At 34.9% G+C, this 19,149-nt stretch overlaps 1 protein-coding gene, 1 long non-coding RNA gene and 1 other non-coding gene across 9 annotated transcripts in view; 2 read left to right on the top strand and 1 right to left on the bottom strand.

The window, feature by feature from the left end:
* Window positions 1–19,149, bottom strand: part of MIB1 (MIB E3 ubiquitin protein ligase 1) — a 126,063-nt gene that overhangs the window by 36,562 nt on the left and 70,352 nt on the right. For 2 of the 4 annotated variants that reach the window (XM_003356369.5, XM_084964341.1), the window contains 2 exons: window positions 15,848–16,045; window positions 12,959–13,110 (listed from right to left, as the gene is read on the bottom strand). In XM_003356369.5, the coding sequence (XP_003356417.1) occupies window positions 12,959–13,110; window positions 15,848–16,045 (350 nt within the window). The other 2 variants (XR_014807734.1, XR_014807735.1) reach the window with 2 other exon arrangements.
* On the top strand, window positions 3,129–12,593 carry LOC110261182 (uncharacterized). Of its 4 annotated transcripts, none has more exons than XR_002345058.2 (4): window positions 3,129–3,215; window positions 3,759–3,925; window positions 5,119–5,355; window positions 12,330–12,593. It is a non-coding gene; the product is annotated as an uncharacterized LOC110261182 (long non-coding RNA). The 4 variants fall into 4 exon arrangements; XR_002345059.2 differs by having other exon boundaries at window positions 12,327–12,593; XR_014807784.1 differs by lacking the exon at window positions 12,330–12,593 and having other exon boundaries at window positions 5,119–9,065.
* Window positions 8,776–8,848, top strand: MIR133A-2 (microRNA mir-133a-2). The gene has a single exon (NR_049174.1). It is a non-coding gene; the product is annotated as a microRNA mir-133a-2 (primary transcript).

Here is a 19,149-nt window from a genome sequence, read left to right as displayed (position 1 = left end):
ATTTTATTAAGCCAACAGACTCTCACTTGCAGAACAGAGTATGAGATTTGGAGATAGTCCCCCTAACATCCAAACACTCTTCTTCATTTCTCAATCTGGTTGTTTTCCAAAAGGTTAAGGACATGGATGGTTTAAGGATAAGATCTTACTACCAGTTAAGCAGGCATTTGTGAATAGTGCCAAAGAAGCATTAAGTTCCAGAACAACTAAGAGTGGTGCCTAGCATAATCCCTGGCACATGGTAATACTCAAACGTTTGCTGAATGATGAACAAATGAGTTCTAAGAAGCAGAGGGGACAAGCAGCTGTTTGCATTGGTATGTAACAATCAAATGGCACTGGGTCCATTTTTAGGCCCTGCCATGCTTTGCAATCTTTCTTCAAATAGGCAACATTTTTCCAAACAAAACATAGTAGCTACACTGAGGAGACCTTATATATTAGCATTATTTGATGCAAAAAGACATTAGACTGGCACTATAGCACATTTTTGGTGTGCAATAAATGCTTGCTGAGTCAATGAACAATCCCTCAAATAAAGCATGTCCAGAATCCATAAAGGAACTTATTAAGAAAACTGATCAATCCCAAGCAGTTCTTTAGGGTACCTAAAAGCAGTTTAGTATGTAACAGTCTCAACACATTTTTATTCAATACACACTGCTAACTAATGGAAAGAAATAAGAAGTGTAGGAGGGTAATATACCAAACTGCTATCTGTGAAAATCACTTTGGCAATGAATATGGATGTTTTTAATTTCTTTCATCTATTTACAGTGATAAACAGACAGGACTTAAATGTTTAACTCTTGTGTGTGTGTGCTTTAGTTTTTTCCCACAAACTTTTTTTTGACAGAAATCATAATTAAAAGGTTCATTAATTTAATTTAAATCCATTAACTAGGAATCTGGTAATGTAGTAGAACTTAGCTCAAAATGAGAGTGACATGCAGTGACAATACAGGCTGTAGAGAGTTGTACAGGTGAGTCCTCAATCGTTCTTAAAACAAGACAACTAAAATTATCTCTAGAAAAAAAAATTGTATTGGGGAAATAACAATTAAAAATAAATACATGTTTTAAAAATGAAAAAATAAAAATAAAATAATCTCTTAAATAACCAACAAGCCCCATTTCCCTTCTATGATGTAAGCCAGGGACACCCATTTTACTTATCTTTATACCTGCCTTATGCAGCTATTATAAGGTGTTCAAAGTTTTGTTGAATGGAATGAAGAAAAAAATAATCAAACGAACAACCATCTTTCTGAGCATACTGAGACAAGAATTTAGTAACATGCTACATTTTTGGTGCATGTTCCAGTCCCCAAGGATCCATTCCCTAACTGATTTCATTTTTATAAACCAGAGCAGCAGCAGGCACGGTGGTGATGATTTCAGTCTGAGGCCAAACTACCTGGGTTTACCTTCTGGCACCAGCGAACTGAATGGCTGGTGACATGAGCAAGTTACTTATCTTCTATGCCTCGGTTTCCTCATCTATAAAATGTGAGAAGAACCACAAATCTTATTTCCTAGGTCAGTTATGAAAATTTAAAAGGGTCAGGAAGAGTGCCCAGCCCTTCATACATTATGTGAGTGTTTATGTGCAGGGCTTGGGGGACAGTTTCACTGCTACAAAATGGTCAGCAAATATGGAGTAATTTAGAAAGCTGAAAAATTAACCCACCTCATACTCTGAGACATGTGTCATCTTCTCACAGTATGTCTAAAATTATTTCAATATCTAGGAAAGTTGGTGGTTTAAAACTGTCAAGTACCTAGAGAAGCACTCTTTATGTCACTGTTTTAAAACAGCCATCCAAAGTAATTAAACTGCTATGTTATTAAATGCCAAAGACAAAAAGGCTGTCAAGGACAATCTTCCTGTGTAGGAGAATGAGCTGAGAAAAGCGATAATGGTTTTTCTTCATTCTTAACTGAATCAGTACTGAAGAGACTATATTTGAACAAGAACAAAGGTATAGCTGGTTTTTCTTGGGCATTCTTAGATTTGTTAAGATCTTAAATTGTATCTCTATAGGTTTGTTGGATTTGATGTTATTTTCTTCTGCTTGGTTAAAATATAAATTTCAATATTAAAATTTATGGTGAATATACAATTAAATTTTAAAGCAAAAGCATTTTTCCTTTGCAACATAATGTGAAATGATCATGCCTAAATGCTATATCAGAAAATTACACAAGGCAATGTAAAAGAGAAAAAAAACTACTTCACATTTGAAAATAAAACAGAATTTAATTAACAATAAAATGATTTTAATTATGTAAGTATACATAGTTTCAATATAAAAGTATACAATTACTTAAAAGCATTCTAGACCCTATTTTTCACCTAAGCACTACAAAAAAAATTTACTAAAATTGACAAAGAATTAGAAGTTTTAAGTAGCATTTCCAAGATTTCATTTACACACTTTTTTCTACTTTAGTGCTCTCTCTCCACCTTCAATATACAGGTTCTACTTACCATTTTTACAAATTTTTCATCAAATGTTATTCATTAAATTTCAAAAGAATGTATACCAATAACCAGCTGTAAATGTAACACTACAAAATTCCCTCAGGCTTTTAGCTATGTAAAATATCAATATCCAGATTTTTTACCAAAGAAAAAAAATCACATCATGAAATATATTTGGCAGAGGCATTTTACGTGTTCCCTATCTGTCCTAAGACTGTCCTGCTACTAGCCAGGGCAGTATTTTTTCCTCTTTTCTTTTTTCTCTGCAGTGCTTCTAAGTATAGTGACAGCCGCATCAGGCTTTCCCAAGTCTCAGCGCAAGCTCAGTGAAAATGTGGGAAATGTAAGTGGAAACATGAGACCGCTTTATTTGGCAGTGCTTTAAAAAAAAATAAATAAATAAAAGGGCAGGACAAATGGCAAGGCAGTGTTTGGACTGCAGGATGAACAATCAATAGGCAGAAAGCAAGATAGAGGCTTCCTCAGCTTTTGGATCGACAATCGACAGCTGAGAGACTATTTTTTGCTATGGTTGACTAAATATGGTCAGGGAAGAGAGAGGCACAAGAGAGCCTGTTTGCCTGGGAGTGCATGTTTCAAATGCTTAGCTGCCTATAAAGCTGTAACAGTTCAGCCTGTGGCCACTGAGGGAAGAATATAAGTTAACCTCTGTAGTGACCATGTGGAAGTCCTGACCTTGCTTGCAGACTTGACCTCTGGATATGACAAGGTAGCTTCAATGCAGATCTACCATTTAATCCTGGAAACTAAAAACAAACAAACAAACAAACAAAATCTCACAGCAAGAAAGATGCAGAATATTTCCTGAGAAGTCAGAGGAACCCAATGTATTCTGGTGGGCAAAGGAAAAGAGGGTGAATGTTATTTGGAGGGGGGAGTGAGGTGTGTTTTGGTTTTTGTCTTGGGTTTTTTTGTTTTTTGGGGTTTTTTTTTTTTGGCTTTTTTAGATTATAAAATTAACCTCTTCTGCAACTTTTCCCCCCAATTCTGAAGCATTCCATCTGAGAAATAAGTGAGGTTCATTTTTTTTTTTTTTTTTTTTGGCTATCGGAGCAAACTTCCTTGATTTCTTAACTTTCCATAAGCAGATACAAGGTACAATATTAGTAATAGGACATCCACATCAAATGGCCAATGCTGATTTAATGTTATTGCAGGGTTTTGTTTTTTTTTTTTTTAGGATAAGGAAAGGGAGAAGGAAATGAAAGCTGATTTATTTTTGTTCATTTGTTTTTCAAATTTATCTTAAAAGGTAAGGTCCTGTGTTCACTGATACTTCCCTCTTACTTCACCGACTCATGAAAAGAAGCGCTGATTCAGCAAATAGAGTGAAGAATCAAGATGAGATGGCTGCTGCCGATGTGACTCTCTAGGTCATATCTCTCCTCCTGCTAACGCCGCATGACACTGAGCTTACAGGTAACAGAGCACCATAGGCCTATACTTTTAAGGATGCTTAAGACTTTCTGACTTTCTGCATGCTTACCTATTATTGACCTGATACATGTCTTCATTGTTAAATTCTATCTGTGCACAACCTAATTTCACAGTTCAAGTAGATAGCTTATGTAGTGTAAAAAAAGAACGTTGTTCAAATATCATGACCGATAACTCTAGATCTCAAACTTGTACAAATCCATTCCTGCCTTTTACCTTATTAAAGAGTTAGTCTTTATTGTTTCAAATTAAATGCTGATTTTGCATCCCAAGTAAATCACATTCTGCTTTCAAAGTATACTATCTTTTAAAAACTATTAACTATTTCAAGGTTTAGTCAATCCAATATCTTTTAAAAACTATTAACTATTTCAAGGTTTAGTCAATCAAGAAACTTTGGAAGACTACAAAATACTTTTTAATGCTTACTCTAATAGTTGGGCACAAAAATAAATCAGAAATGTGCATGGTGAAATTCTAACGCTGCACTGCTGAAACTGCTATAGTACTGGGCTATCTACTGCTACATTCTGATTTGCTCTCTAGAAACTGCACCAGCTTTTTATCACAGGCAACAGAAATTCTACTTCCCATGCCTTTTTTTCTCCTTTCTCAAATTTAAATTTCTCACAGCTTTCCTTGAAAATAACCTTTTAAGATCACAATAATAAAAGGCAACTGACCAACTATATTTCTTTTTATGCTAAATGGTCAAGCTAAAACCCAATTGCTCACAGGCTAATACCTTTCAGTTCTTTTAAGTGAGATTTTGGAAAAGTTGATTGTTCTGGTACTTATCCTTTATATTAAATTAAAAAAATCAAAGATCAAAACAACTGAACTCACTAAAATTAGATACTAATACATCTATCTGTATTTATATTTAACCCAAACAGAAGCACTAAAGTACAAAATTCAGGTAAGTAACCAATAAAAAAGGGAACAACAAAGTTTTCAAATGATCATGATCTGTGACCTTAAAAAAAAAAACAGAAAATTCATCTTTAAAAATTCAATTCATTCACACTCTAAAAAAATCTGTTTTTTCTCCTTGTCATTTCAACTTTAGAGTCAATATCAGAAGTACTAACTGGCTAACTGTTAAGTTTTTAATAAGACGTTTAGTTTGTAAAAAAAAAAAAATTTGCATCAAATTAATTCATGTCTACTTGTAGGATCTAGAAGCAAACTGCAATATAAGAAGAAATTTGCTCTGAAGACTATGAAGAAACACTAGGCTGATCTTAGCAATTTTTGAAATACACTCTGTAAATCCTCACTCTGTAAATCCTATGAATGTCTTGAAAAAAGAACCAAACCAGGACAAAATTCAACAGATAACTGGTCAATGTTTAGAAGTGTATGTCCACCAAGAACAAGGAACCATAAATGGCACTACTCCCATGCCTCAGGTAAATTTGTTATAATGTTTATTAGTCTCTGACAGTCTTTGCAAATGATCTTCCATTGCTCTCCATCAGTAAGATAAATGCTTTACTAACAAATGAGAAAATAAAACATTTCATGTTTTTACAGCTACCAACTTAATATTACCTACTCAGAGTACATACTTCTTTATGTACCCATATGAACATACAATGCTATGGAATGTAAAGAAGTATGTATTTTTGGTAGGCAATAAACCGCCAAGAGGGAACTAAACTGCAGCCATCTGAATGATCTTTCTATGACAAATTAACCTAATATCAAAGAGATGACCTTTGGCAATACTACAGCAGAAAAAGGTACCTACTACTTACAGATGGAAACTAAATGTTAAGATTTCTATTTTGTGAAGAAAAAAAGTTCTACTGAAGTAGATTTAAAATTACCATGAGGCTTCTTTAAAGTCTTTTAAGTTTAAAGCATACTATATTTCACAATTTTAAATTAAGCACCAACATGATTAAAAGTTGAATACAAAAGAGAAAACAATATTGCTAGCAAAAAAGAATGACTGATACCCATGGCCTATTTTCTGTCTCCACAATTTGATCTTAATTTAAATGTATCACATTAGTGGGGCTGACTGATTTGTTAAGAAAAACAAATATAACAAAAGCTGACTTCATTTACATTTTAACAGCTATTCTTCTATTTTGATAAATTTATAATTTAACAATATTAGAGGAATTTCTGAAGCAAGTTTTATTGTTTTGGGTTTTCTTTTCTGAAAGCTATAAACATAGTTATAATTTTAAAAGACTATCTTTAAGTAAAACTCTGCCCTCAAAGGAAAAAAAGTGGTCCTTGTACTTCTCAAGTTTATCAGGTCCTTAATCCAGTCTCTACTTTCAATACTAGGTAAGTACTTAGAATAAATCAAGACATATGATTTATTCATGAAAAATGACATTCTGAGAAACAACTATAAGTCAACACAGCTCACTGGTAACAGACTTCCAAATATTTAAAATAAATTAATTATCTATATTACCCTTGAATTTGCTTTCTCCAAAGAGGGCACATAAAATGAAAACACTATAGTCAAGAAATCAATTTATACAGAGAGAATAACCATCTTTTATTGGCATTGTGCAATTACAATTAAATCTTTTATAAACGTGATAGGCCTACTATTTCTGGTATGCTAGATATCAAAATACTTTTTTGTATTTTATGTAAAATTTTGTGTAATATACATATTAATATCAAATTATAAATGGTAAAGCTCTTAATTTATTAGTATCTGTCTTAAGAACTTAGAAAAAAGTAATACTAATATTCATATATTTTAATGATTTATTACTAAAAGTTTTGTTTTGACTGGAGTATTCAGACATGTATAAAAAGCATAATAGAAATTGCCATAAGGTTATCTATCAATTGTTGAATAGAAATTGCCATAAGGTTATCTATCAATTGTTAATTTTCTCTCTATTTAAAAAGACAACTATATAACTGTCAAAAGATGATCTTCATTTTCTCAGCAGATTATGAAGAATGAGAGAATGACTTAGATATGGTAACATGTTATTACATATTTATTAGAAATCACAGAAAGTTCATAATTTAAAAATTCTACAAAGAAAAAAAATCAGTTCAAAGCTTAACTTACTCAAGAATAGCCTTTCTTTCAGATTATCCACAGAAAGAATGGCAAAGCTTCATGTTACAGTTAAGTTTAACTGTACGTGCTCTAACTACCAAAACCTGACAATATATACCCCAAAAGTAGAGTTTCCTCTATAAAGCTACTCGAAGGGTATTACCATACCCATATTTTATAATGAACAGTTACATTTATCATTCTACAGGTATAAAAGTTTTTAATTATTTTAAAACACCCCATCAACTAAGAACCTCACCGCTACAATGTTAAAAATATATAATCCTTAGAAAATAAAATGACAGCATTTGTTATTCATTTGAAAAAGTAATTTATATACTGATTCTAGTGCTTACAAGTTTAGCTTAATATATCTAAGAGTATTTTCAATCACTCTAAAATGTCACATCCATCACTTAGATCAGCTGTTCATTTTTAACCGAGTACATATTAAACTCCGGGCATCTGCTGACACTGGTGTAACTCAAACATTTCAACTGTCTCTCTGACAGGGATAACAGATGCTGACATTATCAAATGCTGTACTATTTTTTTTCCATGGCCTTTCCTTGCCCCGATATGGCCAGTATATGAAACTGAACTGTCATCCAAAAGCACACTTGAGCAACTGGATCTGCTGAACAACTCCCATATAACTAGTAAAAATAGAAGCCAGTTTTATTGCTATCTTCAGCACTTAAGTCCAGGCAATTTAACACCTGTTTCACTTCTATTAGTAAAAATGACAGAAAGACTTGTAGTTACATTAATTTCACTACCAGCATGATACCAACCAACAGATGCAGAATATACTTTATATGAGAATTGTTTGAATATTGCCTGAATTAGTGTTGACCTTCTCCCAGTTTGGTTCAATACGGTTAACTATTTATATTTCACTGAAAGCACTTACCTTATAGACAAACTGTGATTACTCAAACTTTCAGAAGAGATCTCTTCCCAGTACTACACTATACTGCTTTACCGAGTTTTAATGGTAATTTTAATACTCAAGAACACGATTATTGCGAACCACAAGTCAATGTATTATTAAGCTGATAATGAAAAGTAACTAGGCAATCTGTATCCAAAATGACAGAGAATTCAGTCAAGGAACTAGATCTTTAAAGTTACATTGTTAACCATGATTAGTAACACTGCATAAGCAAAAACAAACAAACAAAAAATAAGCTATTACACACAGCTGTTCCTTTCAACACAAGTCTAAGTAATACATTGAATATATGTGTGATCTGTTTATAAACCAAAGGACAGAGGTACTTTCCACTTTCTTAAGGCCACTCATTCTTTGACCCCCTGTCAGCAATTTGCTGCTGGTCCTTAAGAATATACTAAAAAAAAGCAGCAGTGATAGAAAAGTGTGACTAGCAGTATTCTTCCCTAACCTATTTTGTTTACTTGGTTTACTGCCCAAAGATAAACAGAAAATATTACTCTGAAATACATCAAGGTCTATTTGCTCTTTTAAATGGTGTTGGTTTTGAAATAGGTTACTGCCTATATTTAAGAATTAAGGTGTTAAAGATGTTCATCGATAAGTCCTTAACGCAGTAATAATGCGTCAAAGGGTAAAGACTTCTGCGCTACTAGAGTAGGAAATAGTGAGGAAAATGCCTTCAAAATAGTAAATTTTACATTCAATGACTGAAGTACTAATGTGACAATCACTTAACATCTGTGGAAGGTCCATAACCATAATTTTACAAATAAAAAACATTGTAACTGTTCTGGATCCCAAACTAGCAGCACTGCAATGCTTTGCTAGAGCTGGTAAAATGGAACCAAATCGCCTCTTCAATGGATTTGGTCCCCTTCAACCAGCTGTAGCTATGCATTGATTACTACAGGACAAGCCAGCGTTTTCATTTATCAATATCAATCACATGTCAAATAATTTCAACTTATTTAAATTATTCAGATTATAACTTAAATCAAATAATTTGTTACTATTAATTCTACTTGGAAAAGTCAAGCGGTAAATGATGCTTATAAAAAGCCTTATGAAAAATGTGTGTATGACTTAAGTATTTCAAATAAAATTATTTTACTTACTTTTGGTCTTGGTATTAAATCACTTAACCTTCAAAAAAGAAATGGTACTGAAATGTAAACTATGCCACATAATTTTAAAAATACAAAACTTCCTTCAAAGGAAGAAAATATCTGGGAAGACCATCTGAAACCGCAAGAGGAATGCCAGTGTGGTTCACAAGGACACACACATATTTTAAATTAAGGAAAAATATAATATACAAAACTCCAGAAATGTTGAGACACTACCTTCTACAGGATTAGCATGTATTCCACTGCTATTAACCAGAACACTGATAGGTACGGCGGGAAAGGAAATGCTGACACTGGCAGAGCATCTTGTGGACAGACTTAAACCTTAAGTATCTCATTCTTCTGACCCTGAACCTAAGACTTTAATCTTTTAATTCTTTACATAAAAAAGAAACAAGATAATAAGCATTGCTACTTTTTAACTTATGCAGGTATTTTACCTCTCCAAACTTGTTTCCTTAGTTTTAAAACAAGACTTTTCTTTTTCTTTTTTTTTTTTTTTTTGTACACTAAAAATGGTTCCTTCTGCCAGGAGAGAAAAGCCAATTTTAAGAATAAGATGTTTGATATGGAAAAAAAAAAAAAGAAACCCAAAATAACCCAATTTCCAATTACGACCATTATACAACTTGTAAGTTGTGTTATCCTCTGATACTCTTTCATGTCCAATTAAAATTACACTCTTTATTTGGCAATCTACAGTCACAACTGCACAAAATGTCTTAAGGAAACAGGGATAAAGAAGTCGTGCAGCCTTATCGAAAGCACCACCACTTTGTTGTAGAATGGAAGGTTTTTTTTCTTTTCTTTTCGATTTTTTTTTTTTTTAGGGCCACATCCGAGGCATATGGAAGTTCCCAGGCTAGGGGTCTAATTGGAGCTGCAGGTGCCAGCCTACACCACAGCCACAGCCAAACCAGATCTGAGCCCCATCTAGAACCCACATCACAGCTTGCAGCAACACTGGATCCCTAACCCAATGAGTGAGGCCCAGGATCAAACCTGCACCCTCACAGAGACAGTGTCCTTAACTCACTGAGCCACAAGGGGCACTCCTCTTTCCTTTTTTTATGTCACCTGACACTCAGTAGCTAGTTGGAGTTACTGTTACAAACTTCCAGGGGAATTCTCAGGAATTGAAGAAACAGAAGTAGTATTTTTTTCTTCCTTGTATAGGCTTAATAACACTATTAAATATACTATGCCTATTCTCAATCAAGTTAAACAAATCAATATATTTAAAAGTTACTCATTTTCTCCATATTTCAATTTTCAGTCTGTCTTAAACTCTATAATTTGAAAATACTATAACCTAAATTAAACTCCCTCAATAAAATCTCTTATTGATCATCCTAATTTGAACTGCTCTGTTTGAATTCCTGATAGCTTCTCCACAGAATTTATATATATATATATATATATAATAGTGGGGACTAACATGTATTGCATTCCCACTATAGTCAAGGCATCATAGGAGATACACAAATAAATATTCACGCCCACAATTTTAACAGAAACATAAAAATGCACGTTCTAAGGGACAGCATGAAGCAGATTATAATTACAACTAGAACAGAGGACAAGGAAACATAGGGTAATCAGAAAATAATTTCAATGATGAGATCTAGGCTCTCTGGTAGAAAGTTGGTTAAGAAAAATAAGAGGGATACTGGCACCTTAATGAATGAAAATGCTTATTTACTGAAGACAGCAGATAATTTTAGGAAGAGAGAATAGTATAAGGGCTGAAGGGCAAGGCAGGCAGAGGGATTTAAATTAGTGGGAGATAAAGTTAGAAAGATAGGCTCAGGAGACACAAAGTGGGACTGATATACTAAAACATCCTTAGTTAAATCATTGACTGTCCATGTGTTCCAGTCTTGCCTCATGTATAGGCCATACTATAGAGAACATAATATAAAGTGGCTAAAAGCAAGGATTCTAACATCAACTAAACTTTGCTCAAGTTCCAGCTGTTCTACTAGTCAGCTGCATGATCGTGAATAAGTCAATTCATCTCTTTATAAGCCTCATATTCTTTGTCTATAAAATGAGGATACAGCACCTGCTTTAAAAAGCTGTTCAAGGGATTAAATGAGATAATGCATGTTAAATACTCAGTAGAGGCCTGTTTGTAGTAAATGCTATCATTATCATTTTCCATTTGAAAGGCAGGGAATATATAATACTATTTTGTCTCTTTACAATGCCAAAGTCTGAAGTGTTCAAATACTTAAAATCTGAAAAAACAAATCAAGACATAACCTAAAATACAGTCACTTATTTCATCTTAGATTAGTACCCATTATTCCGGGTACCAACAAGCAATCACAATAAAATCCTTTTGTTCTCTGTGCTCACCCTCTAGTGGTGAGACTAAGAAACTAAAAAAACTGCAGGGAAAAAAAAAAAAAAAAAAACCTAGAAGGAAACATGATGTATAAATGCAATATGGAGCAAAGAATAAGAATTCATGATGACTACAATTAATAATACTGTACTGTATATCTGAAAGCTGCAGAGGGAGTTGATCTTAAAAGTTCTCATCACAAGGAAATACAAAAAACTGTAACTGTATATAAACTTACTGTGGTGATCACAATATGTACAAACGTCAAATCATTATTTTGTAACACCTGAAGTTAACGTTATATGTCAATTATATCTCAATTTTTTACATTTACGATAGATCAAGTTTTCAAAATAAAATTCTAAATAAACATCTCCTTTAGTCAATATATATGTAGGCTTGATTAAACTATAAACAGAAGACATTTCTAATACAGTTTTCTAAAATGCTTCTCAAGATAAAGTTGTTCCAAAATATTCATTCATAGAAAGTTCTAGGTTAAGTGAAGCTAAGCATTTTCTTTTCTGTGGGACTCTGCAGATCCTTTATGAATTCTACGACTTCCCCAAGTTATTTCTCAAACATTAACCAGGGCACTTTTTTCAGTAGACCACCTATTATTATAAACAATGGTTGAGGAACATCTATACTAGAAGTTTATATAGCTAGTTATATGATTTAAAAGAAATTAGGTAACTTAACAGTTATTTAGCCACAAGTTAAAAAAAAATTACCCTACAAACAGATAACACGGCGTTAAAGGACATCTGAGAATGATCTTGAAGCACAGATCTCAAAATGGAATGCATTTTAATTAAATCTTTAGAATGTAAGTGAGTATTCCTGATATTTTGTTTATTTATTTGTTTGTTTGCTTATTTTCTTTTTTGGCTACCCAGCAGCATATGGAGTTCCCGGGCCAGGGATCAGATCCAGTTTGGACATACGCTGCAGCAACACCGGATCCTTTGCCTGCTAGGTATCGAACCTACCACCTGGTGCTGCAGAGACACCGCCCAGCCCATTGTGCCCATTGTGCCCGTGGAGGAACCCTGGGGATTCCTGATACTTTATAACTGTATTTAATATATATTTAAACAGTCATTTCATAACACTTGTATTAGTTTTAAGTAAAAAAAAACCATATAAAACTAATGAAGACATAATTTCCACAGACCTTAAAATTATTTAAAAGATTAAAATAAGCCAAAATTATTTCCTCATCATTATCAGAACAAGGAAAATTTCTTCATTTATTTATTTTTGCTTTTTAGGGTTGCACCTGCAGCATATGGAGATTCCTAGGCTAGGGGTTGAATCCAAGCTACAAGCTGCCAGCCTACACCACAGCCACAGCAACACCAGATCTGAGCCACATCTGCAACCTACACCACAGCTCACAGCAATGCCAGCTCCTTAACCCACTGAAGGAGACAAGGGATTGAACCCAGAACCTCATGGTTCCTAATTAGTGGGAACTCTGAAAATATTTTAAAATTGCATATAAAACAGTAAAAGGTGACATCTTTACCTGGGGTTTCCTCTTAGTGCAGCATGGTGTAGTGCATTAAATCCATTATTATTTGTAATGGTAACATCTGCTCCAGCTTCCAGAAGAACTGCCAGGATATCATCACGTTTCTTACTTATTGCATCATGAAGAGGGGTGTCACCTTCAGAATCCTTTTTTTTTTTTAATGTAAAAAGATTTTCATTAGTTCTTAAATCACTGTATGTAATATTGTTATATTTACCTACTAAACAAAGAAACAAAAACAGAAGCCATATCCAACAACTGCAAATAGAATACGCTGTGTTAAGTTTTAAAATGCAGATGAGAAAATTAGCCTCATTTAAAGAAATTCCTACTTAATCTAGATGGAAAACACAATAAACATGCTATAGGTTTCCAAAGAAAATGAAAAATAAAATCAAAGAAGCACCCTCAGATATAACCCAGAAAATAATAAAATTTAATGAGTTGGAAAAGGCCCTTCCCAAATTCATTAGCTTCCAATGGCCTGCCATACCACATTCCTACCATTAATTGTTTTACCCTAAAATTCCATACCAAACCTACAGCAGTCTTGGAGCCCCACAGTAATGAATTAAAAGTCAGTGATTCTCAACATTAGCTGCACTTTAGAATCTGTGAGGAGGTCTTAGAAATTCTGATACCTAGGATGTTCTTCAGAGTAACTAAGCTAGAATCTCTGAGTGTGAGAACCAGGCATCAGCAGTTGCCCATCACAGCTCCCCAGATGAATATGTTGTACAGTCACAGTTGAGAATCATTAATCTAAATGTTTTTAAAGGGCAAGAAACTAGCTAGTTAACTCAAAGTGAAACAAACGTAAAAGAAAATTTGGCAGTCTCAGTCTACCTTTTTCTCAAGCTGGCTAATTTTTTTCACTAATCAACAATTTAGCAGTTAAGTTTTTATTCAATATAAGTCATCTGGATAAATGGGTAATTTAGACCTCATTCATTTCACAGTTGTAAATACTATACTCAGGAAAGCCATATATAGCCAAACCAATGGTATATACCACAGTTGCCCAATCCAGTCTTCCACCTACTTTTGTAAACTGTTTTACTGGAACACACTCGCACACTTTCATTTACGTATTATCTAGGGCTGCTTTCATGCTACAATGGCAGCAGTGGAGAGCTGTGATAGAAATCATAAGAAAGACCAAAATATCTGAACCATCACAAAATAAGTTTGCCCATCTCAGATATATATTCATCCACCCGCATAAAAAATTCCTAACACTTCGGAGTTCCTGTCGTGGCACAGTGGTTAACAAATCCGACTAGGAACCATGAGGTTGCGGGTTTGATCCCTGCCCTTGCTCAGTGGGTTAACGATCCGGCGGTGCCGTGAGCTGCGGTGTAGGTTGCAGACGCGGCTCGGATCCCGCGTTGCTGTGGCTCTGGCGTAGGCCGGTGGCTACAGCTCCGATTCAACCCCTAGCCTGGGAACCTCCATATGCCGCGGGAGCGGCCCAAGAAATAGCAACAACAACAACAAAAAAAGACAAAAAAAAAAAAAAAAAAAAAATTCCTAACACAAATTCAACCCAACAATCCAACTTCTATCCCATCTGATGGCACTGAAATTTAGTTTGAGACAGGCTCTTAATTAACCTGGTGGAAAAGAAGCTTCTACAGGCCCTGATCTATCCTGCCTTCTCTATCCCACAGGACCTATTCCAAAACTTTATCATTCTTCTAAATCACCCCTTCTACACCTACCATTCCCCACTCACTCTCAAAAGATGACTGTGCCTCCCATTTCAGACAAAAAAAAAAATGTGAGCAGGTATAAATTCTGGCTCCTTCAACAGAATAACAACTTCAACTCCTCTCCCATCCTCCAATTCAGCCATCCACTTAGAAGCTGTCAGTTCCAAACTCTGTCAGTGCCAAAATGGATGCACCTCAGAAATAGTAGTGTGTAGTAACCACCTAGCTGAACAAAATCTGATTTTTTCAGTTCTTCTCATACCCTCAGTCCCATTACCTCTGTTCTTCTTCATTACTTCTCTGAGGTCTATCCAATTTAATTCACCTGACTGCCAAAACTTTAGATGAGAAGAATCATTTAAGTGACTCTTCCTTCAAAAATTAGGTCCTACTATATAAATCAATCCTAAAACCCTATCTATACTGTCCAAGTCTGAAAATCTTCCAAGACTAGATTAATGACTGGACCAAGACTCTAAGATAAATTAAGTGACAATTAAAATAATTTAGATTCTTGGAGTTCCCCTCACGGCACAGAGGAAATGAATCTGACTAGGAACCATGAGATTGCAGTTTGATACCTGACCTTGCTCAGTGGGTTAAGAATCCAGCGTTGCTGTGGCTGTGGTGTAGGTCAGCAGCTGTAGCTCCAATTGGACCCCTAGCCTGGGAACCTCCATATGCTGCAAGTGCAGCCCAAAAAAGCAAAAATAATGACAATAATAATAATTTAGATACCTCTGAAGTAATAATTATTATGAATACTGAAGCTCACTGTCATGATCAATAAAGTTAAATCAACTCATAGCTGATATTTTTTACAAGGCAGTCCCCATTCTCAACCCCCTGACTTTCTTATAAAAGGCTTTTCCAAGAAGGAATAGGTCACAGACGCAGCTCAGATCTGGCGTTGCTGTGGCATAGGCCAGAGGCTATACCTCCAATTTGACCCCAGGCCTGGGACCTTCCATATGCCTCAGGTGCAGCCCTAAAAAATAAATGAATAGGAATAGCTGCCAATTTTATGACATTCTATACTTTGGTACCATTTACTACAACTGACCATACGAAAAAAAAGAACTGATAAAGAAATGCTTACCACGGAACCCAGTATTTCCATTTAATAGAATCCTTGAAATATCTGCAGAATATATTTCTTTACGGGTTTTACCTGAAGACTGGGATGACAGCCAAAGTCCAATAAAGTCTTCACCACTTGAAGGTGACCTTTGTTGACAGCAATATGAAGTGGCGTCTGCCGGCGCTTGTTTCGAGCATTCAGGTCAGCACTCCCTCGGTGCAGCACTTCTATAACAGCACCTTCATCTCCAAAAGCTGCATGGTGAACAGCTCTGTCTCCATCTTTATCCTAAGTAGCAGCATTTAAATCCGAGTCAGTGAATATTTTAGAAAGAAAAATAAAACTTGAAGCTCTAATAATTAAGAAACAGATTCACATTAGAGAGGAAAACAGATTAGAGCCAACAAAATAACTAGAAATTCACTTGAAGAGTGATTAGCTCCAAAGATAAATGACCTGTATTGTTTTATGTCACACACATACCGGACCAATGGTTATATCAGTAGTAGTCTGATTCTTCAGTTCTCCTAATTTATCAGCCATGATGGTAAGCCAACATTAGAAAAATGTTAAATCAGGATACAGGTACATAAGGTTTTTTCCATTTAAAAATTTTTACACAAACTTTTTAATGGCATAAACATTATACTAACAATTGAGTAATTTAAAAAAGAAAGAATGCCCAACAGTGTGATCTCAACTAATTTTAAGAGAAACATATCAACACGTTAAAACTGGTTATCTCTAGCTAGTAAGCATACATTTTTCGGTATAAGAACAGAAAAAATTTTAAGTACTTAAAGATAAAAATGAAACACAACCAAGCATAATTCCATATATTGATAATTCAAGAATTATTTCAGAGGAATCAGTAGGTATGCCTCACTTTCAGTAATAGGCATATATCTAAGGAGATGAGAAGTAGAAAAAGACCCAATTGCTTAAATTTTTTTACTTTTAAATTTTATATTACTCAATGAATTTATTACATTTATAGTTGTACAATGATCATCACAACCCAATTTTATAAATTTCCATCCCAAACCCCCAGCATCCCCCTACCCCCCAACCTCTCCCCTTTGACTGACTTCACTTAGCATGATAATTTCTAGGTCCATCCATGTTGCAAGAATGCTTTTGTTTTGTTTCTTTTAATGGCTAATATTCCATTGTGTATATATATGTACCACGTCTTCTTTATCCACTCTCTGTGGATGCACATTTAGGTTATTTCCATGTCTTGGCTCTTGCAAATAGTGCTGCAATGAACATTTTCAAGTCATGGTTTTCTCTGGATTGATGCCCAGGAGTGGGATTGCCAGATCAAATGGGAGTTCTAGTTTTAGTTTTCTGAGGAATCTCCATACTGTTTTCCACAGTGTTTGCATCAATTTACAATCCCACCAACAGTGTACTAGGGTTCCTTTTTCTCCACACCCTCTCCAGCACTTATTGTTTGCAGATTTTTTGATGATGGACGTTCTGGCTGGTCTAAGGTGGTACCTCATCATGGTTTTGATTTGCATTTCTCTAATAATGAGTGATGTTGAACATCTTTTCATGTGTTTTTTGGCCATCTGCATGTCTTCTTTGGAGAACTGTCTATTTGGATCTTCTGCCCATTTTTTGGATGGGGTTGTTTGTTTTTTTGGTATTGAGCTGCAGAAGGTGTTTATAAATTTTGGAGATTAATCCCTTGTCAGTGGATTCATTTGCAAAGATTTTCACCTGTTCAAATTTTTTTCAAATGGAAGAAATTGCTTTAAAAAATTCTTTTACTGCACCATAAATACACACAGTCCACATCAAAAAGTCTCACTACTTTGCTAGGTGCAGATGAAGACGGGTAGTATAGAGTATTGTCTTTATTTCATACACATCTCAAATTTTCACATCCACAAGCAGGAATACTCTCAGACTTTCTCAAACCCACAGTAGCCCCTGGTGGACTCTAGTTTTTGCAAGTAGTATGAAAATCCATATGGCACTCAGGCTTATCTGAACTACTTTTCAAAGATAACTGAGATAAGGACCATTGTGGTTAAATATATTTAAAACAAACGAGTTATTCACTCAAAACAGATGCTGAATTCAAAATAGTTTTTGGTCTTTGCATATCTTCTCAAACAGACATTAAAAATAAAACCGCTCATGTAGGAGTCTAAAACAATTTGACAAACATACTTTTTTTTAATTTTTTATTTTGTACTGGAGTATAGCTGATTCATAATGTTGTGTCGGATTCAGGTGTATGGCAAAGTAATTCAGTTACACATATACATACAGCTATCCTTCTTCAGATTCTTTTCCCATTTAGGTTATTACAGAACATAGAGTTCCCTGTGCTATATAGTAGGCCCCTGTTGATTATCCGTTTTATATAAAGTAGTATTTATATGCTATTGAAAAGGTAGGAAACCACAACTCAGGAGTACTTCTACTTTACTAATATTCCAGCTAAATAAGGTTAGGAGTTTTTGCTACCTCTCAACTTTGATCATAAAGTAACTGGCAAATTACCAAAGGAAAGATTTAAGATTCAATTCTTGTGCCTCTGAGCAGCATTATACTTAAACATTCTAGGAAAAAAAAAAAAAAAAAAGCTTTTTTTTTTTTTTTTTAAGTCCTTTTGCCTTTTCTAAAGCCGCTCCCGTGGCATATGGAGGTTCCCAGGCTAGGGGTCGAATTAGAGCTGTTGCCACTGGCCTACGCCAGAGCCACAGCAACGTGGGATCCAAGCCGTGTCTGCAACCCACACCACAGCTCACGGCAACGCCGGATCCTTAACCCACTGAGCAAGGCCAGGGATCGTACCCGAAACCTCATGGTTCCTAGTTGGATTCATTAACCACTGTGTCACGAACTCCAAAAAAAAGCTTCTTACAAAAAAAAAAAAAAAAAATTGTGTGTGTGTATATCCTTAACCTCACTAGTAACACATTTCAGTATTTCAGAATCTTAGATTTAAGATCTTCCTAACCTCCAACCTGGATCTATTTTTTAAGCCTATATGGTGGTATTCCTTCCATTAAAAATGGGTATATAGGAGTTCCCACTATGGTTCAGTAGGTTAAGGACCCAACATTGTGAGGATGTGGGTTCAATCCCTGGCCTCGTTCAGTGGGTTAAGGATCTGGAGTTGCTACAAGCTGTGGCGTACACAGGTCACAGATGCAGCTCAGATTCGGTGTAGTAGTGACTGCACAGTAGTCCTGCAGTTGCAGCTCCAACTCAACCCCCAGCCTGGAAACTGCCATATGCCACAGGTGTACCTGCCCCCTGCCATAAAAGGGAACATCAACCTACGAACACTCACTGAATAAAAACAGGAACCATTTAAAGAAGTGTAACATGTATTTATGATTCTTAGAAAATCGCTACTGAAACATTTT

This window comes from Sus scrofa, chromosome 6, assembly GCF_054392235.1.
Source record: "Sus scrofa isolate SSC_HxYL_T2T_F1_AM1 chromosome 6, Sscrofa_HxYL_maternal_Yorkshire_Landrace_v2.0, whole genome shotgun sequence".
NCBI lineage: Eukaryota > Metazoa > Chordata > Mammalia > Artiodactyla > Suidae > Sus > Sus scrofa.
The sequence above is the reverse complement of the archived record's forward strand: the minus strand, read 5'-3'. Positions and strand labels throughout refer to the sequence as shown.